Source organism: Ursus arctos, unplaced genomic scaffold, assembly GCF_023065955.2.
Source record: "Ursus arctos isolate Adak ecotype North America unplaced genomic scaffold, UrsArc2.0 scaffold_9, whole genome shotgun sequence".
Lineage (NCBI taxonomy): Eukaryota > Metazoa > Chordata > Mammalia > Carnivora > Ursidae > Ursus > Ursus arctos.
This window is the reverse complement of record NW_026623111.1, coordinates 69,131,834-69,159,050: the sequence shown is the minus strand read 5'-3', so window position 1 is coordinate 69,159,050 and position 27,217 is coordinate 69,131,834. Positions and strand designations below refer to the sequence as shown.

General features: G+C 40.4%; 1 protein-coding gene across 1 annotated transcript in view; it reads right to left on the bottom strand.

Moving 5' to 3' along the window:
• Positions 1-2,951: 2,951 nt before the first annotated feature.
• Positions 2,952-27,217, bottom strand: part of HERC5 (HECT and RLD domain containing E3 ubiquitin protein ligase 5) — a 41,260-nt gene continuing 16,994 nt past the window's right edge. Inside the window, exons 12-23 of the mRNA XM_026509745.4 lie at positions 24,340-24,529; positions 22,769-22,923; positions 17,111-17,224; positions 15,916-16,026; positions 14,276-14,446; positions 11,505-11,648; positions 10,522-10,688; positions 7,073-7,139; positions 6,075-6,145; positions 4,455-4,638; positions 4,268-4,370; positions 2,952-3,226 (exon numbers count right to left, since the gene is read on the bottom strand). Of these exons, the coding sequence (XP_026365530.3) occupies positions 3,021-3,226; positions 4,268-4,370; positions 4,455-4,638; positions 6,075-6,145; positions 7,073-7,139; positions 10,522-10,688; positions 11,505-11,648; positions 14,276-14,446; positions 15,916-16,026; positions 17,111-17,224; positions 22,769-22,923; positions 24,340-24,529 (1,683 nt within the window). The 3' untranslated portion in view covers positions 2,952-3,020. The remainder of the gene's footprint in view (positions 3,227-4,267; positions 4,371-4,454; positions 4,639-6,074; positions 6,146-7,072; positions 7,140-10,521; positions 10,689-11,504; positions 11,649-14,275; positions 14,447-15,915; positions 16,027-17,110; positions 17,225-22,768; positions 22,924-24,339; positions 24,530-27,217) is intronic.

The window sequence follows — 27,217 nt, the reverse complement described above, 5'->3', positions numbered from 1 at the left end:
AATATGGAATGGAGTATTGATACATGCTACAACATGGATGGACTTTGAAAACATGCTAAATGAAAGAAGCTGGTTTTTAAAAATAGTGTATTGTTTGATCTCATTTACATGAAATGTCCACAATAGACAAATCTATAGAAACAAAGTAGATTAGTGAGTGCATATGGCTGAGGACATTGTGGAGTTACAGCTAATGGGCCCAATGTTCAGGGTGTTCTAAAATTGTGGCAATGGTTGCACACTTCTGTAAATATACTAAATCCATTCAGTTGTACACTTCACTTGGCTGAATTGTATCCTATGTGAATAATACATCAATAAAGCTGTTATGAAATGTAACAATAAACAAGTAGTATCTAAATGTCTAATTACGGGGACTCTCCTTCACTAGCTTCCCATAACATAGTTCATGCTACATACACCATGGCATTGACCCCACCACCTCCAGCTGTAAGCCCACCACAAGAAATGCTATCTTATTGGGGCGCCTGGGTGGCTCAGTCAGTTAAGCATCTGCCTTTGGCTCGGGTCATGATCCCAGGGTCCTGGGATGGAGCCCCGCACTGGGCTCTCTGCTCAGCAGAGAGCCTGCTTCTCTCTCTCCCTCTGCTGCTCCCCCTGCTTGTGTGCACTCCTCTCTCTCTCTCTGTCAAATAAATAAATAAAATCTTAGGAAAAAAAATACTATCTCATTCTTACACTAACTGGGACTCTTCCCCACTCCTCAGAAATTAGCTGACTTCACAATGACGGGATCTCTTGCCTCCTTAAAACCTCTTAAGATTATCTTCCTTAGTGTCATCTGCATCACGGACAAGGATCACCTTTACCCCTCTTGTGAATAAGATCCTTCCCTCAGCTTTCAAAGTGAGAATTTCCCACTCTGAACAAAAATAGACCTGCCATGACCTCTCTCCCTCTTTTCTTCCAATCTGCAGAGTAGGGTAAGGAAGCCTCTCTGAACTTGACTCCAGATCTGTAAGATGAAAATGATACCTACTTCCAGACTTGGTGGTTGTTTTAAGGGAGGTAGGAAATATGAAATTACCTAGCACCCTCAAAAGCCATAGTAAGATTCTCACTACTGACTATAGCTGTGGGGAGAAAGGCCTGTCTTCTCCAAGTTTTTCCCTTACTGAAATGCTCCATTTGGAGGTGATTGCTATCTTCCACATTTGCCACTAGGTGGCACTTGTGGCTAAGTCATATGAGAAACCACTGGCACCTAAGCCCTTGGAAGGAACCAGAATGAGGACTGTACCCAGAAAAGATGGCACTTGTGAAATGCTGGGCTAGGAAGCCATATTCCACAAAGATTTATTAGCGTGGCACCTACTAGGCAGCCATAGTAGATTAAGTGAATCCTGAGAAACAAGAAGGAAGAACCCTGAGTTGGAGGCAGAACTGAAAAGAGAGGAGCTGAGGAAGGGTGGGGGGATAGGGGTGACGAGAAGGTTCCAGGCAGAAGAAAATGCATGAATGAAATCACGGGAGAGACTGCGGCCTGTTCAGGAAATTGAGATAGTTACAGATGACTAGAATGCAGTACACTATGTATGCGGGGCACTGGTGGGAGTGCGGGCTGCGGCTGCACAGGGGGCATGCCTAGAAGGATCTGATGACTATGTTAATGAAATAGGACTTTACTGCTTGATTTTCAAATCATTTTGATTTGTGCCACTTTATCACACTGTGGATCCTCTTCCCAGAAAAAAAGCACATGGAAAACTATAGGGGTTTGTAGGTTTGGGACCTGTCAGTGCCAAGTGCTCCCTCCTATTGCACTTACGCAGTAGCCACCAATCACATGTAGATATTGAGCCCTTGAAATTTGGGTAGTGACTGAGAACTGAATCTTCATTTTATTTAATTCTATTTATTTTTACGATTTTATTTCAGAGACAGATCATGCATAGGGGGAGGGGCAGTGGGAGAGGCAGACTCCCCGCTGAGTGGGGTGTCCAACTCGGGGCTCCATCCCAGGACCCTGAGATCATGACCTGAGCCGAAGTCAGATGCTTAACCTACTGAGCCACCCAGGCGCCCCTATTTAATTTTAATTAAACAGCCACATACTGGGCAGCACAACTCCAGGCTGTTTTTCCCACCACTGACAATTAAAATTAAGTTTTCTCTCTTCGCAATTCTTTAAAGACCAAACCTTATAGCGTAAGTCTACCTTATTGAACAGTGCAATGCGGAGAGGGGGGTGTGGTTTCCAGTCTCACAGAAAGTTGTGTGGGGCAGTGTTCATCTAGACACAAGAATTGTCAGGACCTGATTGACTGAATGTGTGGAGTAAAGAGGAAGAAGGGAAGTCCTGGTGGAACCACCCTAAGCTGTGAAATACAGGAAAAGCCATCATTTTCTTCTTAGACGTGCCGAGATTAAGGAGCCAAGGTATGCAGGGAGACAGACTAGATAGAAAAATGGCTGGGGCTGGAATCTACCAGCTCCTGTAGGTCACACAGCGGGAAGATTGGGCAGGAGCGGAGCTATGGAGCTGACGAGGGGGGCGGTGTGCAGAGTGAGAACACAGAACACCAGCACCGGAGGTCAGGGGAGTGTAAGAAACACAAGCAAAGGAAATGGCAACGAATCCAAGAAAAAGAAAGCCACAGGTCTACCAGTTCATGACAGTTCTGAGGAGAAAGGAGTCGGCGGTTTCAAATGCCATACAGAAGATTTAAGACAGAAATGGACAGTTTCCATGCACATTTCCAACAAGAAAGGCATTTGTGACTTTCATTAGAACAGAGGGAGTAGGAGAAGCACCACTTTAGCCAAGACGTTTATGAGAGAAAAAGAAAATTCGGCCCTCTTCAATGCACTGTTTTGGGGTCACCTTGTTTTTAACAGCCCCGTCTAGATCATTATCAAAGCATCTCACATGCAAAACCACATTCTAAAAGAGCAGGTAAACACAATGAATAGTCAGCAGGACATTTACATTAATTTTTGAGTTCTTAATTTTATTTTTGAAAATATTTCCGAAGAGCGGTAAAGCACGTGAGGCCGGGTCAGCCAAAGCCTCTGCTGCTGTTGATGGCTACTTGAAGTGCTTCCTCCACCCTTTCCATTGTAGAATATTTGGGAAGGTAGAGGACACTAATACACGTCTGTGCTCTTATGGGATCTTTTTCATTCACATTTTCAGGACAGCAAAATGTTATTTTCATGTTCTTTAAACCTTTTACTTGAATTCTGTCAGTTCCTGTAAGAAACACTAAAAAGAAGAATAAAATTGAGTGATCTTCTCCCCAGAGACCAAGACTTACAGAGGAAAAAACGTGTTTATTCAAAAACATTTACTGAGGGCCCCGAGGAGAGTGTGCATCAGACGGCATCAGGGACTGACACATTGTCCCTCAAGCAGCTTACAGTCTGGGTGGAAAGATTACATTTTTGTGCAGAAAAAGACAACTAGCAAGGGAAAAACAAAAGGGTGTATGACAGCCAGATAAGGCGCCACGGAATTTTAAGTGCTTCCGAGTGAAAATGCGGCGTGGGGTTCACAGCAGGGAGAGAGAATCAGGCTGGGATGACTGGGGAGACTTCGGAGAGCTCAGAATTAAGCTGGACCTTTAGGAAAGGGAAGGTTTAGAGTGGCAACGTGGAGGAGGGTGAGGGTTTGAGGCAGGACAAGGAGCTTCAGAGAAAGCCTGGAGATGGGAGAGCAGAAGGTGAGCTCAAGAATGTACAGATGAGGGAACTGTTTGGCTGAAATAATTTCCTGTTAAGCTAAGACTGGAAAGTCAGGCTGGGCTTCTGGAGAAGTCCGAGTATCTTCCAACGTACGTGTTATCCACAAAAAGGAGAAGATAAGTGTTTCTCAAAAGTAAGTATGGAAATTTTGCAAGAAAATGAGAGAGACAGTCATTACGCAAAGTTGCAGGTAAACAACAGAATAAGCATGAAACTGAGATCAAAATGTGGAAAGGGAAGTAAGAAGGATTGGAGACAATGACACTGTAAAATATGGCTAATCCCACAGTGCCCGAGTCACAAATACAGGAAGCAGACTAAACATCTAACTTGGATGAAGAACTGAGGGGACATCTGAAAGCAACAGGCAGGGCTGAAATCACAGGAAAGACCTACATTAACATTTGTTAGGTCTGCACAGCCTGGCATAGGGAACATCCAAACGGACCTGGAGTGGCTCTTACACTGGGATTTGTGGCAAATGGTGCCTATGACAAACAAGGTTTTCTTATCCCATAAAAAAGACGTAAGATTCTAGATCTACTCCTGATAGAATACCTACCAAGGAACTTTTTCTTTTCCTCCAAAGTCAATTTGTGTAAAGCCTTCCAAAACATCACTATGGTGGGATGCGAATTATCATATCCTTCTTCATAATGTGCATTCTAGAGAAAAAAAATACCCAAAAAAATATATTCAGAAAAAAAAAAAAAGAAATTCAAATTCAAACTTCAGGCCTTTTGATATACCTTCTCAAATGTTTCCCAGTCATAATCTGTATTTCCAATAATCACATCCTTTAGTTCTTCCGGATGGAAAAATTCAATAATATCCTTGTCACAAACTTTGTAAAATCCTCTTTGGAATTCTTCATAAAGTGCCTTCACAGAGATGTTGAAGATGTAATTGACACACTCAGAAACATAGTCTCTCCTTTAATGAAACAAAAAATGATTTCAGCTTACTGCAGTACCCTGAAGGAAACTGGCAGCGGGGTGGGGAAGGTGGGAGAAGACCAAAAATAAAATGAAAACTAGAACACCTAACAACTCAGTGCTTCCCATGTGCGTATGGCTATTTTGCATATATTATCTAATTTAGCCTTCATACAACTCCCAGGGCAGATTCTTACGACATTTTAGTAAAGAAACAGAAGTTTCTTGGTGAAGTTAATGTAATTCCTCAAGGTCATACAGTTAAGAGAAAGTACACAGATTAGAACAGAGAAAGTCTGGAAGAGTAAAACCTGACCTGCTGAGAGTGTTCTGGGGAATAAGCTTGGGAGATGGGGAAGGTTTCCTATTTTACTTTATGGTCTACCATACTGTCTGAATGTATGACAATAATTAATATTAGTCTCTGTGGCTAAGCACAAATACAGAAGGGATCTCTACTATGAGCTATGATGGGGTAGCTTCCCCCAAATACTCCCAGCGAGAAGAACTAGAAAAAGCCAGATAATCTACAAAAGCACTTCTAGCTCCAGGCTTCCAAATCTGAGTTAGATGCAAGAGGCCTCTGACCTACTAAGAGCTTAGAGAAGGGAAGCCCTGGAAAGTGAGCCTGGAATTTTACTTGCAGTTTTTCCCCTTTGGGCCATTTGCCGATTCAGGGAAATCGCCCAGGCTAAAAGTAATTAAGAGGCAGAGAACTTCATTATGTCTATCAGAAATATTATAGATAAATTGGAGTATTCGTAAAATATACTAGTTAGAGCTGGAAATGTTCTATTTCTTGATCTGTATACTTATTTGTGTACTTTTCTGTATGTCAGACTTCAATACAAAGTTCTTTTTAAAAAAATAAAGATTAAAAGATGAAAGAAAAATAGCTGGCCTACACCAGAATCCTCACTTGGTGGTGTCTCTCTGCCACTCTGACCAACTATCAATGGAATGTTCTCTCATCCCAAACTGTGGCTTTAAAATGGCATCCTATAAGGGGCTGAGAACTCAAGACACCACAGTAACATGTAATAATATTAACAAATACTAAGTGCCTGCCACAGACCCGGCACACTGGAGACTATTCTAGGTACCAGATGCACCATGATGAAGTAAAGAAGCAGATAAATCCTAAAGGTACGTAATGTGTGATATAAACAGAAAAGGTAAAACAGGGTAAGGGGATAGAGAGGGAAGTTGGTGGTATAAACCTAGACAGGAGATCAGGGAAGGCCTCTCTGAGAAAGCTATTTCCTTCTCGACCCGAATATAAACTCCAGGAGACACACACATACACACAATATACACCAACTCTCTGCCTTATTTAAAAAAATGATTAATTGGTAAGAACTGTAAGACATTTTTAGAGCCCAGTGAAATAAACAGTATATAAACAAAACAAATATTTCACTTCTCTGTACCTACTTGTTCGTCTGGTCAACAATGATGCAACTTCCATTAGGAATTAAGTCGATATCATTTTTGTCCCAATGCACCTGTAATCACAAATAAATTCAGATAGTATCTCCAACATAATCTGAAACAACCTATTATCAACAAAAACACTTTGAAGCATACCTCTTTTCTCAAGACTTTGTAAAAGTACACGTTTTAGTGATAAAAACTAGCAAATAATGTGCAGATAAAATATCACCTTATCATGCAGAATGAAAAATGCATTTTTACAAAACTTGATTTATTTTATCATACTGAAAAAAATTTGGCAAACTGCACATCTCAGTAGTCACTTCATACAGTATAGACCTAGTATGGTAGATTTGCAAAAATGGCCACAAATTCTTCCCAGCCTGGTATTCAAGGCCCTTTGCAGTATGACTTTGCAATAGCTGCCTGCCCCCCCACCCCCACCCCCAATCAGGAGGAGGAATCCCGTTCTTCAGCCCTGGAATCTGGGTGTGACCATGTGAGGTACTCTGGCCAATGGGATCTGCCGAAAGTGAAAGCTCAAGCAGCAGCTTACGTGCTGAGGCCTGCCATCTCTCCCCACTCTTTGTAATCCTGAGACCATCCTATGAAGACACCTCAACTAGCCCACTGCAGCATAAGAGACCCCTAGGACAGAAAAACTGTTCCAGCCCACGCTATAAACCAGCCAATGACTGGGTATATGAGCGAGCCCAGTGTAAACCATCCAGCCCAGCCAAGTCGACCCAGTCCAGAAAGTCAATGAATTGTGTTTGTTTTAAGCCACTAAGTTTAGGCGTTCTTTGTTAACACAGTAAAATCTACCTCATATGCCCAGCTCAAAAAAAAAAAAAAAAAAAAAAAAAGAGAGGAAAAAATACCCTTTCGCGCTAATTTAGAAGTTTGTCCTTTTATTAAAGAGTAATGTGTCTAGATAAATATGTAAAGGATTAGTCACATTAAAACTGATCCGTAATCTAGTTCTTATCATTACTCACATTAAAATAGATATAAAATACTTCTCCAAAGTCATCGCCTTCATCATCCAGAAGCGTTTGCAAACTCCTAAGGAACAAATAATTGTATTTTTTTTAAAAGTCAATAATCATGATCACTAGATACATCATCTAAAATAAATGTCAGACGCGCGACTATTCTGAAGATGGGAGGTCAGGTCGTTAGTTAACAATGCCCATTTCTCTGTGTACGGATAGCCAGTCCTCAACTATAAGCGTGACGTTTATGAGTATTTGCAATTCTGCCACCTCTCTTCCCTTCATCCTACCTTCCCTTACCCAGTGATTGTAGGTTTCTACAGAAAAGGACTGATAATGCATTTACTGATACTGAAACTCATTCAAATTGGTGTTACCTTTATTTTAGCTTTTGAACTGTACCTACAGAACAAATAATCTCCTTTTAAGTATCAGGTATCACTTAGGAAATCTAAGGAATGAGAAGGTCAAGGGACCTTCTCTGTATCTACTGTCCCAATATCGTCAAGCTTAAGACAGATGTGAAATTCAACTACCTTCACTGTTTCAAGGCATCTGTGAGAATATAGGTTATACAGCACGGAGAGCAGCCAGTCTTTTTATATCTCCATCCTTCAGTCCTATGGTACTTCAGACATATTTTTTAAAGTCGTATGTCTCATGGTATTTGCTCATTCTCTCATGTATTCATTCAACGAATATCTAGTAAGCTCCCAGTGTGGCAGGCATTAAGAGATGTAAAGTTGAGACATTACTGTCAGTGAACCCTGAGACTTGTAGATAAGATATGCTGATGGAAGCCTCACCACAGTACGGTGAGCTATGTGCAGGAACTCTGTGAGCGTACAAGTACTGCCTTGGTTAACTCTTTCTGAAGGGATGTGTCACTGGGGATGCCTCCGGAAGAAGGTGGAATCCAAACTGACTATTCCCCCACTGGATATTTTTTATTACAGAACTGTGATAAACAGACCATATTTTATTCATTGTAGGTTTTTGTGGGGGTGGGTGGGCGGGGAGGAGAGGGAGAGTGATGGGAACTCAGCTGACAAAACCGGATACACGATAATACTTGGTTCATGATACTCTTGTCATTATTTGTCCATGTATGGCTTACGTGCTTATTTATGGCTGTTTTTATGAAGAATACTTAGGAACCTTCCTCTTAAAACATTGCTAATATCTTATACCTACCTGTATGGATACCTCCCCTAGCCCATTTTTCTACCACCCCCAAAATATGTCACAAACACCAGTTTGAGGGGTTGTTTCCCTTTTGTTAAGGTAGCTCATGAAGAACAGATCAATTCTTTAATCTCACTGCAGTCAGACTATCAGTCTTTCCTTTAATGTTGGTACTTCTGATGTCTTGCTTAAGAATGCAAAGGTGAGAAGAATATTTGTCTGTATTTTCAGCATTTTTAATATTTAAGTCCTTCATCCACATGAAGTTGATTTTTATACATGGCATAAGCTATCAGCTTTCATTCTTTCCCCATATACATGAACTGACAGGATTCCTGTTCCCACTAATCCAGTATGCTACCTCTAGCAAGTTCCATAGGTGCCTGGATCAGCGTCTGAACTCTCACTTTTATTCCATTGAAAACCTGCACCCATACTGCACTGTTCTAAATTAATACAGCTTTCTAAAAATTCTTAAGACCTAAAAGTGTGAGGAACACTGATAGAGATTTAATGATCTTTACATTTACTAAGTTGATGTGTATTAAGGCTTCTGAGGCACAAGCATTATTTATTTAGGTCATTTTCATTGTTTTAGTAAAAAATAATAAATTTGTCTCCTCTCCAAATCCTATGCTTTTGATACTTCTTATCTTATTAGTATAATTAGTAATAATGATTAATAGTTGGATGGTGGAGCCACACCGTGTTCAATTCATGGTTCTATAACTATGGGGTCTGAGACAAGTTACCCAAATTGTCTGTGTTTATTTCCTCACCTGTGAAATGGGGATAATAATAATAGGATCAGAGCACCTGGGTGGTTCAGTCCATTAAGCATCTGACTCTTGATTTCAGCTCAGGTCATGATCTCAGGGTCATGAGACTGAGCTCTGCAGGAACCTGCTTGAGATTCTCTCCCTCTCCCTCTGCCCCCCCCCGCCCCAAACTCACGTGCTCTCTCAAAATAAAATAAAATAAAAATATACATAGGATTTCACTGCATAAATAGACCAAAAATAAGTAATTCCCTTATTAAAGAACATTTAGGTATTCCATACATTATGAACTATGTAATACAAGATACATTAATATGGAAAAATCCCCGCATGGTTGTGTTATTTCTGAAACCAAATGTCTAGAGGCAGAACTGCTAGGCCAAAGGAGCAAATACATTTTTGATTCAGGTAAGTACTACCACACTGTTCTCTGAAAAGGAATCGCCAATTCCTATGTCCACTACTAATCCCTGAAATCAGAGCAAACCTTTTCCCAAACCCCGGTGAACACTATATAGCATGGGTATTTACAACCACTGTCAATCTGAAGCACAGAGGAGCCTCTGATTTTCATGCATTCCACGAGCACTGGGGAGATGAAGCCACTCTGTTACTTCTCTTGTGCGCTGCCTTCTCGTATACTTTGTCAATTTTTCTTTTGGATGTGCAGGAACACCTTACACAGCAGGAATATCACCCCTTTCTAGTACCAATATTCTTTGTGAGGTGGTGGCTTGGCTTTTTAACTTAGAAGTAAGTTTTCACTTTAAAGGTGAGGATATGAAACGAGATTTAGAATAAACACCACTTGCAGATTTCACACCAGGGTATAACCTGGGCTCTGCCCATGACTGTTTCTACACAAATAAAGTTCAAAGATTAATGCAAGTATTAAGGACCAACCATAGGGAAAATCAATTTCTCTTAATTTGAAAAAGTTAAATTATTATCCAATAATTCTTCCCAAAATTATAATTAACTTCAAGTACCTAGAATGTTGCTATTGAACATGAAAATACTATGGGGGGGGCTGTTACTGCAGGTTTGGTTCCAGACTACAATAGAACAATTATCCCAACAGAGACAACTCAAAAGAATTCCTTGGTTTCCCCATGCATATAAAAGTTATGTTCACACCACACTGTAGTAAGTGTGCAACAGCAGTATGTCTAAAAACATGTGCAGAGCTTAATTTAAAAATACTTTAATGCTCACCATCCCCTGAGCTCTCAGCGAGTTGTAATCGCTGATCACAGATCACCGTAACAAACAGAATAGTAATGGAAAAATTTGGAATACTGTGAGAATTACCAAAATGTGACACAGAGAAACAAAGTGAGCAAATGCTGTTGGAAAGATGGCTTGCTTGACACAGGCTGCCACAAACCTTCACTATTAATCTGTGAAGCAAAAGGTAATGAAACAAGTTATGCCTGTATCTAAATATATATTATATAGAGTTCTAGAAAAAGAACTATGTTTACTTACTTTCCCAAAACAGGACTAAGTTCTTTTAAGTCTTCCAGTGATGGAGTCTGGTTCAAAAGTTTCTTAAACAGGGCCAGTGGGAAAGGGATGTTGGCAACATTGAAATTGAATAGGGAAAGTCCACAAAGAACCCCAAAGAAGAAATATCTCTTCTTCTCAAATTTAGGCTGGAAAGAGAAAAAAAACTTGATGTGTTTTAATCTTTACAAGTAAAATGGAGTATCTGTATTAGGTAATCTTTTCTCCCTTTCACAAAGTCAAATCACAAATTAAAATAAAAAAGGTTGCAGGGCCCCTGGGTGGCTCAGTCAGTTAAGTGTCTGACTCTTGATTTTGCTCAGGTCATGATCTCAGGATCGTGAGATGGAGGGTCGTGAGATGGAGCCCGAGTCAGGCTCCATGCTCGGTGGAGGGTCTGCTTGAGATTCTCCATCCCCCCTCCCACTCTCCCTCCCCTCACTGGCGCACTGTCTCTCTCTCAATAAACAAATAAAATCTTGAAAGAAATAAGCTTGCAGTAATAATACTGAGGGTTTATGTGCAGTCATTGAGTCAGTTTAAATCTGCCACAGGGACACTAATAGAACCACATTAGGCTCAGCAAATCCTCATAAACCGAAGTCTCCAATTTCTTTTCACAGCCTTTCAAATGAAAATTTGAAAACGAATTTTCAAATTCATCAGGAAAAATAGAACTGAACCAAAAAAAAAAGGGCACCTGGGAAAGGAAGGGTTCCTTTTTATCCATACATTCTATAAATGGTCAACATACAGTGCTTAAATTTTCCTGTGTGGACAGAAATGGGAACGCAGGGAAAGGGGACTCCATTTTAAAGAAACTAATCAACTGAAGGTTATTTCCATAATTTTATGTATCAATAAGTCCTCTCCTAAAATGAAACTGTCTAGACAACCTAATTTCCAGTGGTATGTGACATGCCTTTTCTGTCATGACAACCAGAAACAAAGAGGAGAGGACTCACCCTGACGGGAAACCACATGTAGGAAGCCTCCTCAGGATACATGAACATCCCATATTCTGGCCGGGTCATCTCCTCAAACAGACAGTGGAAAAACTCTACCTTGACTCCTCCAGAGTCATGTCCAATTTCTCCACTAAATGAAACCTGAAGAAACAGAGCAAATAATATCTCACTTCCAGGGCTCTGTATTGTTATGTATTAATAAGGCTCATTTAATTATCTTAAAAGCAAACATCATTTGTGGACTCAAATATTTGGTAAGCACTATAGTAAGCATCTTACTCGTATTACCATATTTAATCTTCACATTAGTTCTATGAGGTGATGAACTTCAAGAATTTAAATATGAACTTCCCCAAGGTCACACACAGCTAAGGGGTGCAGCCTAGATTTAATCCTATGTCTGTCTGTCAAGTCTCAGAGCCTGATGTCTTCAGCTACTAAGCTGACTTCAATTGGCATCATTATTATATAATAAGGAATGTTAAGTAAAATGAAAATAAACATAAAGAAATAAAAAATAGGTGGATTTTCAAAGGCTGAAAAACCAGAGCACAGATAAGTCATCTATTGGCGTGACTGTTTACTCCTTGCGAAGGTACCCGCTGACACCAACCCCCTCTTAGGATGGTTCTACCATAACCCATCTCTGCTCCTTCAAATACTTGCTCATTCCTGTCTTTTCTTCTTGGACTCCCCCACTTCGGTGTACAAATGTGTTAAGGTGTCCCTTATTCTTAAAAGAAGAAAAAAATCTCAACACCACTGTCTCCAATACAGGCAACACTGGCTTCTACTCGAGGTTGCCAAATACTGCAGAATCAGGTACACCAGCCTCCCAACCTATTTCCCTACTTACATGCTCTCTTCAAGAGGACCAAGAACCTGTGAACCCCCAATTCTGCCAAGGACTTGTTCTCATGTCTCCTCCCCTTGATTTCATGACCTCATTTTATACTTCTGATCACCTCTTCTTTCTTCACACTCTTTTCTCCCTTGTTTTCTCTTCTGAAGCATTAATTAGGTTTTCGTCTCTCTTCTTTTTCCTGCTGCTTTAATACCAGAAATTCCTACAGTTCTGTGCCGGCACTTCCATCCTTTCTCCTTTCCCTGGATGCTCGATTTCTCTTTAAACTTTACTTACCACCTGCAGGCATTTAACCTTCCCATCCACTCCACCTTCTCTCTGACACACACTCCTGTCCGAAGGCCTGCTCAACATTTCCGTCTGGATAGTCCGCTGGCACTTCCCCAAAAACTCCTTTTACTGGTTTAATTAGATGAATGCCTCTTCTATTTTCTACAGATTCAAGTTTCAACTCTCAATTATTCAAAATCTTTGTAAGACCAGGTGTCAGGGCACCTGGGTGGCTCAGTCGGGTAAGCGTCCAACTCTTGGATTTGGCTCAGGTCATGACCTCAGGGTCCTGGGATCGAGCCCCGTGTCGGGCTCCCTGCTCAGTGTGGAGTCTGCTTGAGATTCTTTCTCCCTCTCCCTTCCCCTCTGCCCTTTCTCTCTCTCTCTCTAAATAAATAAATATCCAAAAAAAAAAAAAAAGACCAGGTGTCAAATCGTACTCTGCTCCTTCCTATGGGCAAGCTCCTTCATCTCACAGAGCCTCCGTTTTCTCACGAGATTATCAGAAAGATTAAACAGAATAACACTCGCAAAATGCCTCACACAGTCTGGAAAATGCCGGCTGCTCATCAAATGTTACCTAAATGTTTAAAAGGGATGAATGAAATGTCAGAGTGGAACTAAAATAACTCAGTGGACTGGCTGGCCACCACAGGTAAGATTCACATCGTGAGTTTGTTAGATTTTTAAAAATTTTCTATGTGCAAAAAATATGTGGAAATACCACCTCTAACTGCAAACCCCAGCGCAACACACTTTTAAAACAGTGTCTTGAACTTCAGTCAAGTCATTCTTTAATCCGTGTAGGGTAAATGGGAACTCGGGTCTATCAAAAACACTCTAATAAATACCATCAAGGAAAATCTTTGTGTGATTAAGCAGAAAGTCTGGAGCCTAAGAGTTGGTCCAAATCCTGGCTCTGATACCTGTTGTTGTATTGCCCTTGGATAAGTCACCTCATAGTTTTGTACTTCAGCTTCCCCATCAGCTAAATGAAGGAAAAACAGAACCTTACATGCAGTGTCACTGAAAGGGTTACACAAGTACTTGTGAAGCATTCGATATTCTTGGCACAAGGAAAACGTTCACCAGATTTACTAGATATTATTATTATTATGTGTCAAATATCTACTAGTAAGACAAGTTATATAATAACTAAACCAGAGATCATTTATGTTCAGACCATGGGGATTTCGACAGTAATACCCTCAAAAAACTATAGAGTCAATAAAGAGGAAGTTCTCTTTTCCACAAAGCAATTTGGGCTCCTGCATGAGAGCAGAAACAAATCCCCAAATCCCCTCTGTGTCAACCTCATGAACCCTTCCCAGGGGGTGACTGGCCAGGCTGGGTCAGGCCTCAGGAAAGACTGGACCTCTTAAGGCTAGTTCTGGACTTTCCACCTGTCCAGGCTGGGGGAGGACAATCCTTTCACCCACTGCTCCTCAGCCCGAGAGCACCAAGTACCCGCAGCCGTTCCCGGCAATTCACAGCTAAGTGAGGAATCAGGGAAACTCCAAAACAGACAAGCTCTGCGGCAAAGGGAGATTCCTTCTTCTCTGGAAGACCCACTGTTACATCCTTTTATGTTTTCCTTCTCTCAGCAGCAAAAATATTGAGAATTATACTTTACCATTAACTCCCTCCTCAGATCTTCATTCTCAAACTGACTTAGGTGACTCAAAACATCCTCAATCAAGTGAGTCCTTCTGACTGACAGATTGAAAGTGGGCAGCAAAGCTAATTCGGACCCTCCTTGTTCCACAATTCCAGCCAACCGCATACAAGCTCTAAATTTTTTCTCCTAGAAAAACAGAAATGTTTCACTCATTTCACCATATGCTCCAAGTGGGAATTTATAAAGTGGAATAAATTGGTTCAATTTATTATGAGTGCTTGTCACAAACATTTATGAACAGAGCCTTATTTACATAAGCCACTGGAAAGAGGCTATACATTCAGCATTCACCCTCAGTGAGCCGAAGAAACATCTAAGGCATGAAAAGTTTTGTGGAGCCAACCAGTGTAAGCAGGAAGGTGACCAACTGTGGGCTCCGCTGGTCCACTTTATCCTGCAAACATGATTATTTATACCTCAGTTACCAAAGCTAATTACCATCATTAGGCTAAGAGAATGATCAGCAAACACTGAAGCAGTGTGCTGAACATAACCTCCTCATTTGGAAAAAAGTTCAGAAAGCAAGCATGCAGGCAACTTCAAGTATGAGAGACCTCTCTAAAGATATCCTGTTCTAGGAGGAAAACCCAACGAGAGACTTTAGGGCACAGATCATCTAAGAAGTTATATATGAGACAGAAAGACAGACAGACTCACATACACACAGATTGTCTACCTGACCAAATGGCAATTTGAGACCATTAAAGTCTAAGGCTCTCAGCATAATGAACAATCAAATACTGGGTCTATAAAGTTATTTCTGGAGGCCTGTTTAAAATTAGGAGAAAAGAGTTCTAAGAGTTGAAGGAAAATAAAGTTCTTGTTTCTTTTTTCCTTTCATTTTCCTTTGTTAAATATTTAATCAATGGTCATATTCATAAATCAATTTCCCATTTTGTTTTATAATGGTTAACTGTATTATGTAAAAGTATCCACTGTTATGACATATATTTGGATATTACTCATAAATATACATATCCAGATGCATATATAAAAGCGATAATAAGAGCTAACACTCTTGGGCACTTTCATTTCCAGAAGCATTTTCAACAGTCCAGTTTTAAGTTCAAAATCACTTTCTGGATATGACGACAAACAGAACCAATTCATCTGATAACAGTTCACTGAAAAGAGAATCCTTTTTATAAACCTTGATCATGGCACCATTAGACTACCAGCCATTTATGTGTGTCCACATTTCAAGAATCCTCTGTCAACTCTATTCCCACTGCTCTGTTTTTTAACCAGACTGGGCTCCTTAAATATTGGTTTGCTAATCCCAATCAAGCCCAAGTCTGCTATGCCTCTTCGAGTACCACACAGAAGACCTGTATAGAGGGCCCAACCTCAAGGTACAAGCCCTACAAACTCCATCAGCTGTCCATGCTGCTCTCTCCTCCACTACTGAGGCCCTAACACGCCTCAAGGGCAAGCCAATCCAGATTATGACAGTCTTGGCCACCTTCATTAGAGTTTAAGCTCCGTGAATGTTATAACCATTGGTTTCAATGGTATCAACCCCCAAAATATTGTAGATTTGAGAAGGTATTTATCATTCGATTTGTTAACGAAGACAAAGAAATAGGCATACATACCTGTATTTTTAGAAGTGAATCTGCATACAGTAGTTTGATTTTCGACAGAATATTAAAGATAAACGGAAAATGACTGAATATGACAGGATACTGAGTGTCTAATGAAGTGTCCTAAAAATGGAAATGACAAGAATTGTGACAAGTGGAAAGAACAGAGAAATCTTACACCTTAGCTCATAGCCTAAAATCCTTGATAGTTAAAGGTCTCAGTTCTTCCAGCCGACGTAATCCGAACTGCTGGTCAGTAGTACTTAGATACCTAAAATTCTAAGAAAATGTTTTGGATGTATAATGAAAGGTATGTAAACCTAGTATTTAAAAGAAAAAATTAAAGCTCGTATTTTTTAGTGCTCATTTAATTTAGCAATTATAAACTCCAGATGCTTTCCCAAAGAGTTTGCTCTGCCACAATGTATACTTCTGAAATGTCAATTAGTTCAGAAGCATTTAGTAAAGAGGGCTGAGCGCTGTAACATGGATAGCTGATGAGCTCATTCAAGGGTCGATGTGCTAGGACCAGAATTACAACCTTTAGAGAGAAGGAAAAAAATCTCAGGTCAGCTGCTGAACTGGCAGCGACAGCCCTTTAGCTTTAATTTAAGAAAATAAAAAAAGGATACACCCAGAGCCACCCCCAAAGTTGCAGCCCCATTCTGCCTGCTCCTGTGAGTCCTGCTGCCCTGTATACCCACCCAAGAGAGCCCCACTTGCATCCATGTTGTCTCAGTACTACCAATCCTCTCGTTAGCGTGTGAACAGATTTCTACCCTTTTGTCTGGTGCGTTTTCATATTCTCATGGCACTCTCCACAAGCTGCTTGCCTGGTGGGAGTCAAGTGATCTAAGGTAGTCACCACTTTTCTATTAGGGCTCTGGCTACAAAACCGCATTGGTTTTGAGGGGTCTGTATCACTTTTCCTATAAGCCCTGTTATTTCTACTGAGCAATTTTGCAGGGTGCAAGGCCATTTGGAAACCCATGCACAAAGTAATGGCACGAATACCTTTATTAACTCACCAATGATCAACTTCCCCCTTTGAACATACCATAACCGGGGCACCTGGCTGGCTTAGTCAGTGGAGCGTACAACACTTGATCTTGGGGGTTGTGAGTTGGAGCCCCACACTGGGTGTAGAGATTACTTTAAAAAAATAAAATCTTACAAAACAAATAAATAATAAACATGTCATACTTACGGAGTTAATGTTCCAAGCAGACCTTCTATAAGCATCCCCATAAAAATCAAGCCAGTGTGTAAGCTCGTTTATTTTGAAAATATTTTCAGGCAGTTGACACACAGCCTGGTTTACCTTTAATAAAATACGGCCCGTGAGAAAATGTTATATATAAAGACAATTCTGCTTTATGGCTATTAATTAGATTATCAGCATAAATAGCAAATTAAATACTCTTTCAATGACCAGAATAAAGGTCTATCCAATTCCTTTACTGGCAAAGCCCCAAATTTTCAGGAACATAGAATAGCTATGATTTAATAGCAGAAACTGATGATATGATGACAAACTCCTACTTACTTTTAATTCATAGAAAAGCTTTAAAGACTTTCAGGTCCAAAGAAAAATACAGTGCAAAATGAATCCAAAGTACTCTGGGGCCCAATACCTCCTGTCATTTTCTTCAGAGCTTAAAAATACACCATTTACAGATGTCCCCCTCTCTGGTAAGGCATGTGTGGAACGTTTCCCCCCCAAACTGTGGGGGTGTTTTCCAGCCTTCCATCCCCCGATGACCAGGGTTACCATGGCATGCACATGGACACCGTGCAAAAGTGCTGTCAGTCAGCGAAGACACTGGTAACGACGCTGCATGCTTCAGACATGAGTGACCCTAAGTGCTTGACATGGATGGGCAGTCCTGGCCCGACTGACTCATTCTTAAGAGGTCCTCTAAAAGCCCCTCTTGGCTTCCATTCACCTGGAATATTCTTACTAACCCTGGCCCAGACCCCAAATGATCCAAATCTTCCAGTACCACCACCCAGAGCATCATGAAGCTGTTTCGACCCTGTGATACGGTCCTCTGGACCCTGCTGATCTCAGCCTTGCACATCCCCAATTATGGAAAAAGTGGGTGTTTCATCCTTGCAGCCTCCTGTGGTCTCCCTTCTGAGGTTGGGGAGGGAGCTTGACAAATAATCTAATGCCACTCTTAGAGTGAAAGGATAAAACAGGATCCCTTCAGGATTTTTGTTGCTGCTTCAGTATTTCTCAGGTTCCTTTTTTTGTAAGTGGAAAAAGCTCATTAGAATATACTTTCCCCGAGCTCTTCAGTAAATCTCTCAATTTTTCAAAGCCCAAATTATTTTTTTAATTCATCTCTCTCTTTTGTATAAAACCTTTAAAAATAGCCAAAGATGGGCACTGCTTTTCAGCAGTATGGCAAAATTCTTTTTTTTTAAAACAGTATGGCAGATTAGGTATCTTGATTTGCTGAAAACAACCAGAAATACAGGATAAAGTGTAAACAAATATTTTTAATGCAACACCAATATTGTAAGTAGATATGAAATAATCACATCAAAAATGAGGTGAAGGTGGCATTTGCCTTGAGAGTATTTCCCAAACCTGGTGAACCTGAACTTCAGTTTGCAATGGCTGGGGTTTTGGGGAAGGAGACGAACCTTCTGTTCTGTTCAAATTATGGGTCTAATAACAGAACGCCACCTCACAAATCTGGGATCCGAAAGGGCTAAACCATCAGAGTGAGGGTAAACTAGAAATGAACAGCCCACCCCCGCACCTTGACCCCAAGCCCACTGCAGCTAGTTAAAATGGTGCCAAGGTGCAGGGAAAAATGTCACCTACAGAATCTGACATCACAAAAGCACTTTCCTGAAAATTCGCATGCCACATTCAGACCACAACCAGAGAACTAAAGAGCTTCAAGCAAAGAATTTAATTTAAAGTAGCACCTAACCGAGGTGGTGTCTCCGGGAACCTGGCAGAAGCAAATCCTCCCTAGAGAAACACAGCCCTCAAGGAATTCCAAAAGATAATGTTCCAAGGAAAATGTCACACACACACACACACACACACACACACACGTCACAAAATATGGTAATGAAGGCACTATGAGGAAGATTCAGCAAAAGCAAGAGAGGGCAAAGCTGACCTGTAAATACTTCAGATACCAGAGGTGTAATGCATATAGATTTAAATAAGCAAAAGGGAAGCCTGAATATAAAAGACAAAGATATCATAAATAATGACCAAGAAAAAGAAATTTCAAAGAAACAATGGGAAAGTGGAAAACATAATACTTGGAATAAAAACTCCAAGGGCAGTTTTATTAGCAGACAGAAATCACTAAGAGATTTCATGGACAGAAAGATATGGCTGAAGAAGTCGTTCAGAATGGGATGCAATCACACAGAGATGGAGAATATGACAGAAACCTGAAGAGACACGGAAGACAGGGTGAGAAAGTCACACATATAATTAACTGGAATTTCAACAGGAAAGGAGGGAGTCAATATTTGTGTGGATTTAAAATGTTTAACAATTTAGGAACTCCTTTACCTATATGGATTATTTTCAAAAACCCTACAGTAAACATTCTGTTTAATAGTGATATTCAAAAATTTCCTTTAAAATCACAAATAACTGAGGGTTGCTGGAGGGGACAGGGGTGGGGGGATGGGGTAACTGGGTGATGGGCACTAAGGAGGGCATGTGATGTAATGAGCACTGGGTGTTACAGAAGACTGATGAATCACTGAACTCTACCTCTGAAACTAATAATACACTATATGTTAACTGAATTTAAATAAAAATTAATTCATTAATTAAATTAAAAAAAATAAAATAACAAACAAGTGTCATCTGACTGGCTCAGTCTATGGAGCATGTGATTCTTGATCTTGCAGTTGAGAGTTCAAGCCCCACATTGGGTGCAGAGATTACTTCATAGTAAAATAACATCTTTAAAAATAAATAAATTGGAGTTCCTGGGTGGCTCAGTTGGTTAAGCTTCTGCCTTTGGCTCAGGTCATGATCCCAGGGTCCTGGGATCAAGTCCCATGTCAGGCTCCCTGCTCAGCCTCTCCCTCTGCCACTCCCCCTGCTTGTGCTGTCAAATAAATAAATAAAAATCTAAAAGAAAGAAATAAAATCACAAATAAGATAAGGAACCTACTATCACCAACACTTTTTTTTTTTTAAATAATGATTTTTTATTATATTATGTTAGTCACTATACAGTACATCCCCGGTTTTCGATGTAAGGCTCGATGATTCATTAGTTGTGTATAACACCCAGTGCACCATGCAATATGTATCACCAACACTTCTATTCAACATTGTAGAGGAAGGCTTAGCCAGTGCAACACGGAAAAGGAAAGTAATAAAATGTATATGAATTAAAAAAAAAACCCAAACATTATTTTTTTAAAGATATGATTACCTGCCTAGAAAATGCAAAATAATGTACAGGTAAATTACTAGATATAATGTGAAAATTAATCAACACAGTCCTACAAATAAGAGATATAATTTTTAAAAGACACCATCTACAAAAATCTTTAAAAAGTTAAATGTGCTGGAATAGATTTAATTAAACATATCCTAGACTTCCATACTAAAATAACAAAATTTTATCTCAAGACTTTAAAGACTATCGAATAAATGGAAGAAACAGACACCATAAAGACGCACAATAGTAAAGATGTCCGTTCTCCCCGAAGTGAAATACAGATTCAATGCAACTTCAAATTTCCAATAAGATTTTTTTTTTTTTGCATTGCCTATCAGGAGGGAAGGGAGAGAATTTCAATTAAGTGGTGCTAGGCAATTGTTTTCACATGGAAAATAATAAAAAATAAATTTCCAATTGGATTAAACACCGAATTGTAAAAGGTAAAGCTAAAATCAATACTCCCCTTAGACCTGGGTTAAGAGTAGCCTCTGCTCCAGGTCCAGGATTTATTTACACGTCCTTGCCCTGGCCTTCTCCAGCCAATCCTCTTCTCAAAAAAGTAAAAGTAAGGAGCCTGCAGGGCCAAGGGGACCTGAGCACATGTGCAGGCCTCTTCCCTGCGTGCTCTCTAGAGAGTGGACTGTATTGGAGGTGAGCACACCCCTAGGCTCTAGGGCTCCAGACACGGCTAAGGTGCGGCTGCTGTGGAGGCAGGGATGGAGTACAGACACATACGGGCCGAGGTGTCCACATATGGGTGCAGGACACCCCCAGCGTGGGACAAAACCAAGGTAGGAAAAAAGGCAGAAGACTTGGGAAGGCCTCTGTCTGAGTCTCCGCCTCTCAGTGCAGAGTCTGAGATTTCTAAATTAAACCTGGCCTCCCCTGTCATTAGGAAGGTTTATCTGCCAAGGTGGGTGGGTAGCGTGTATTTTACTTTAGAGTATATTGGTTCCACAGTTTATTAGCTAGATTTCTAACCTTTTGAATATTAGACATAGGCAGATGGGACTCTGTTTGTACTCTTCTTCGGGCCCCAGCTATCACCTGCTAGCGGACAATCTACACAGACCTCGGGCCGAAGCCTTGCTGGGACACAGGCCCGCCCATTCATTTTCGCACTGCCGCCAGGGGCTTTCACGCTCTGAGCTTATGCAGTGGTTGTGGCTCCAACGGAAACCCTGCTGCCTCCTGACTTAGGGTGAGAACTTAAAAACTTGAAGAAAAAACAAAGCTTAAAACAAGACCCAAAGAGTAAGAACTATAAAGGATTAGATTGAGAACTTTATCCGTATTAAAACTAAGAATGTGGGCTCATCAAAACAAAACAAAATACCACAAAGTGAATAGACAAGCCACAAACTGGGATATGAGATCTGAAACACACACAACTGACAAAGGACTCATTTACAAAACAAAAAACTCCTATAATCAGTAAAAAAAAAAAAAAAAAGTCAAACGATACATTTACACTGAACAAAAGGCAGACAGACATTTTACAGAAAAGGAGACAAGTACTGCAGTTATAAATATGAAAACAGCTCTCACGCATTAGAACCAGGGAAACAGGGTGAAAATCATAATTTGGTATCATGTAATACTGAAAATATTTTCCATATTTTAAGTCAGACTTGGAGTAGCGGGTATTCTCGTCATCTGGAGAGGACTGAAATCAGTCCGACCATCGTGGAAGGCGGTTTATCACTACCAATGAAGATCCCACAGATACCCCACAACCTATCAACGCCGGACTAGGTATGGAAACTAAAAGCCAATTCTTGACACATGAGGACCAAGAAATATGTACGAAAGTATTTACAGCAGTGTGTTTTCTCAAGAAGAACAGCTCCTCCCCAAAAGAATTACGAACAGCACATATACCCACATCACTACTGGAATGGATGATTAAGGTAAGATTCACGCTATAGACTACAACGTGGAAATGAAAGTGAATGAAATACAGTCATAAATACGAATCTGGATGAATCTATAAAACAAAATGTTACATAATAAGCATGTATTCCATTCATATACATTTCAAAACCAGCAAAATTAAACAACATGCTATCAAGAAAAATATATAATCCTAAAACAACAAAGGGAGTGATTAACCCCAAATCCAAGATCATGGCTATCTCCAGGTGAGGGGGTGTATCATACACAGGCATTTCTAAAGTACTAAAAATGGTTTCCTTGTCGACACGGGCAGTAGTTACACTACTGTTTCATTACTTTTCTTCAAACTGCACACAGATAAGTACATACACTCCTTGATATGCATGACTTAACTCACAGAAAACAAAAATTTAAAAATAGCAATATAAACGTTTCCTGAGTCTGCTAAAGATTCAGGCCAGTTGAAACCAAGGGATTTTTTTACTGCAAAATAAAAACCTATGCATGTCTGAAAGAACGCTTACCCTATGCAGCTTTTTCAGTATTTCTAGGAGAGCCTTAACGTGGTAGTTGTTCTCAGAGCTTTCAGTCCAGTAGTGTAGCTGAGCAGTGATGGCTCTTTTAAACATCTGGACCAGCCTGATGAATGCGGCATCTTGCAGAGATGCCCAGTACTCCTCTGAGGGACACAAAGGTAAATAAGCATTGGCAAGTCATTTTTCTTGGATTCTTAAAGGTAAATGGCTAGAACACTGTCATATGTATCAGTTACAAAAACGCATTTGTAATAAACTTTTTAGTAAATACAACCGCAATGAACAAAGTTTACGAATTTAATGTCCTTGAGAAAAATCCCTTGACAGTAACAAAACCATGAACTTGATCTAATTAACTTGTGGGGGGGGGAAACCCGACAAGATGAGTCACATTTCCTTTTCCCCCAGATGAAATAACATGCTGTTTTAAAAACCAGACTTAAGAATTAATCACAATTGCACAACTTTATTTTCTCACTCCTAGCATGAGTTTTCACCTCTTAAAAAACACCTCTCAGGGCCCCTGGCTGACTCAGTTGGTAGAGCATGCAACTCCTAACCTCAGGGTTGTGAGTTCAAGCCCCACAGTGGGCATGGAGCCTACTTTAAAGAAAACACCCTGGGGGTGTCTGGCTGGATAGATATAGCACATGACTCTTATCTCATGAGTTCAAGCCCCATGTTGGTTCTAGAGCTTATTATAAAGAAAAAAAACAGGCACGCACCTCTCAGTATTGTAAAAAATCACAAATGCTTTACACCAGCTTTCCATCACTCACTTACCTAGATTTAATAAAACCTAAGAAAGAATGGACTTCCTTGGGATGAATACGCTGTTTGTCAAAAACCTCATTAAAATCTACTCAAGCCCCTAGACCTAACTTCCAGTGTCCTTGAAATACAGGCAAAGATGGAAATAATCAGACAAATTTAGGTGTAGGACGTTCAACAGGACAACTGACCTAGAATCTTAAAGAAAAAAAAAAAGTGGTAAAAGACTTTTGGGACAAGTGCAGAAATTTGAATATGCCTAGATATTATGGAATTATGGTCTAATTTTATTAGGTGTGATACGGATGTTTTAATGTAGGATCCCATATTCGTAAGAGATGCACGCTGACATATTATGGGTGAAATGTCATGATGTTTCCAACTTACTTTCAAGTACTTGAGCAAAAATAAAGTGTCATCTGCACATAAAGAGAGGAGCGCACGTGGCAAGAGATGACCTGTTGCTGACTCTAAGGTAGGGGTGTATGGATAGTCACGTTCCATTCCTTCAACTTCCATGTATGAAATTTTTCATAATGAAAAGTTGGGGACAAAGGACCTCATGACCAAACCACACATGTACCATTACAAGGACTCTAAAAAGGTAGTAAAACAATCTATTTTGGATGACTATAATAATTACTACAGCATCTTTACAATATGCTAAAAATATGAATTAAAAAATATGAACATATTTACAATTATCTAAGTTTTGCTATAACTACCAAGCATGCGTTTCCACTGAGAGGATGGTTAAAGTATTTTCAGATGTAAATCATCAGTCTTACCCAGAACCCCTAAAGACTGGTCACTCATGGCACAAACAGCCTCTGCGAAGGGAACCACCAGACTCTCCCAGCTGCTATAATCATGCATCATGGGACATTCAGGGAGAAGGAAGAAAATCTCTAAAGCTTCTTGGTGTGGAGAATGAAATGGGAGATTTTTGAGCAGATTATCCTTGAGACATGTGGTTATCTGTGGTCAAAAAGGATCAGGGAAAAGACACTCAAAACACAGCAAGAACTGGTTGCAACTTGTAATAAAATAAAATCTAGAATCGGGAGTTTTGTTCCACCAAGAAACTGGAATAATCATTCAGTCCCCAAACCCATGTTTCCATCCAACCTCACGGAGCCTCCCAACTACCTAAGCTGCAGGTACGTGACAAGCGTTATCCCATTTAACTGCAATGAAGCATGAAGGAGGTGGAGAAGAAATTCTAAGAGTTATACTGGATGAACAAGGAATTCAGAACTAACAGGCAGCCCTCCCAAAAATAAATACATTCTACCCCCTCATTCCACTACCTCATTATCTTCAAAGGATGTGTAAGAACCCCAAAAAGCAACGTGAAATTAGTAACCCCACACAAACAAAAAGCAATAACCCCAGCAACAAAAACCAACGTGGTTTCCTCACAGGACCACCCGCCTCATCACAAACTCTGTCCACTACAAACTCAAGCTTTTAGTCCTTTCAATCTCCCTTTACCATTTCCCCAATTCAGAACACAAATGTTCGAGAAAAATTCAAATGCAATTCTGATTGTTTATGTGAGATGTGCCCAGATAACAGAAATAATTTATTTCAAAATCCACTGAGAAGTTATGCTTCTCTCAAAAGGAGAACTCATTTGTCAGATATTATGCTAAATTATTTGCATATGTTAATTAAGTCATTTAATCCTTGTAGTTCTTCGAGAACACAGATGGTATTAAAAACCCCATTTTAGGGATACCTGGGTGGCTCAGTTGGTTAAACGTCTGCCTTCAGCTCATGTCATGATCCGATCAAGTCGGCATCAGGTTCCTTACTCAGCAGGGAGCCTGCATCTCCCTCTGCCTGCAGCTTCCCGCCCCCGCCCCACCCTTGTGCTTTCTCTCTCTGACAAATAAATAAATAAAATCTTTAAAAAAAAAAAAAACAACCCGTTTTATAGACAGGAACTCTGTATCTGCTCTAGGTCACAGAGCTAAGTGGGAACCTCTTCTGGAACTTTCTGACTCCAAAGCCCAAACTCTTAATCATTAAATTATGATGAGCTAAATGGTATCTCTAAAAGTACAAATTCTTTAATTGTCTACTATTTTTGTATCGAAACACTATGCCAGGCTCCTACTACATGGTTCAATCTTTGGAGTCACATACCTGACTACTCTAACACCTTTTGGTAACACACACCCCTCCTACCTCAGTGGCTCATCAGCTGCCACATCACCAAACCTCCCAACCTTCCGCAACCCTGCAGAACTACTGTGATCCTCTTGCGTCAGCCATCTTGTTCCACACACTTGTGCCTCAGTGTACTTTCCTGACTGCCAGGAATGCCCTTCCTGAGATAGGCACGTGATAAACGCCTACTTCCTCTGAGGACCTTGTTTCGAGTACTCTAAGTAGAGATGACCATCCACTGCCCTAGTGACAACTGAATTCATTCATCCGAAAATATTTATTATACATCTAACTAGGTTCTAAGTGAGGTACGAGGGAAGACAATGGGGTGTAAAACACAGCCAGTCTTCCCACTAATACCTGCATGTTCATGTCTGTGTCCCTAAGCAAGCATTTTAAAGACAGGGAGCATGTCTCTTTCATGTTCACCAGGAATCCGCACCACAGTGCCCTACAGAGAGCAAGCATTCAAGTGTCTGCTGAGTAAGGAACGAACTGCAGAGGTCTGTCAATCTGTGTGACATAAATCTCAAACTAGAAAGAAACATTACAAGTCTTCTGATCCAACTATCTGCTCTGAAATAGGAAGACTATGATTATGTCGACTGTGTATCATACAGTATTGTTCTGGCACAACAAAGGTATAATTAGCTTTCGTGAAGAACTGGCCCAACCTCTTCCCTCTACAGATGCAGAAGTGGTGATCTTCCTACTAAATGCTTCAGAGCCTGATAAAGGTACGGAATTAAGGATCCATTTTACCTCAGACCCCTAATATAGGGCCACGGTTCTGCCAAGTTTAACAGAATTAAACTTTTCATCTTCCCTCAAGAGAAAGGAGTGTGTGTAAAGAGACCCTGCAGCTCAGATACAGAATGTTGGTTTTGAAGGATAGAACAGGAGAGCAGGTGAGGCAGGAGAGGAAGGAGGGAGAAATGACAGGGAGACAGAAAGAGAAAGAGAATGAGAGGTACAGAAACAGAGGCCAAGAGCAAATGAGAAGAAGGGGGGAAGGGGGGGAGAACAGAAGAGAGAAGAGAGCAGAGGGGAGAGAACGGGAAGGGAAGGGAGAAGAGAGAGGAGAGGGGCCCAAAGAGAAAGAAGTGAAAGAGAGAGAGAGAGAAAAGGAACCAGGGTGAGACCAGGAAAGAGACTGAGAGAACAAAGAAAGTACTACCCCTAGATCAACCAATATAAGAGAACAGAGAAATAAATTAATAAAGGCTACATCAAGAAAGGCTGAACTAATAAAGGAAACAAGTTTGGAGCATCTGGCAAAGTGGGAAACCTAAAAACAATAGTAACAGTACTGAAACAAAGAAGCAACAATCCCCCAAGGAACATTCTAGAACCTATAGAAAGGAAGTGCAACAGAACAAAACACAGAAAAAAGAATCCAGGTAGTCCCCGGTAAGAGAGATGTTCACACCAAAAGTGTTCTCATTTCTACACTTATGTTTAAAATAATTGTAAAGAACATGCTGTTTCATA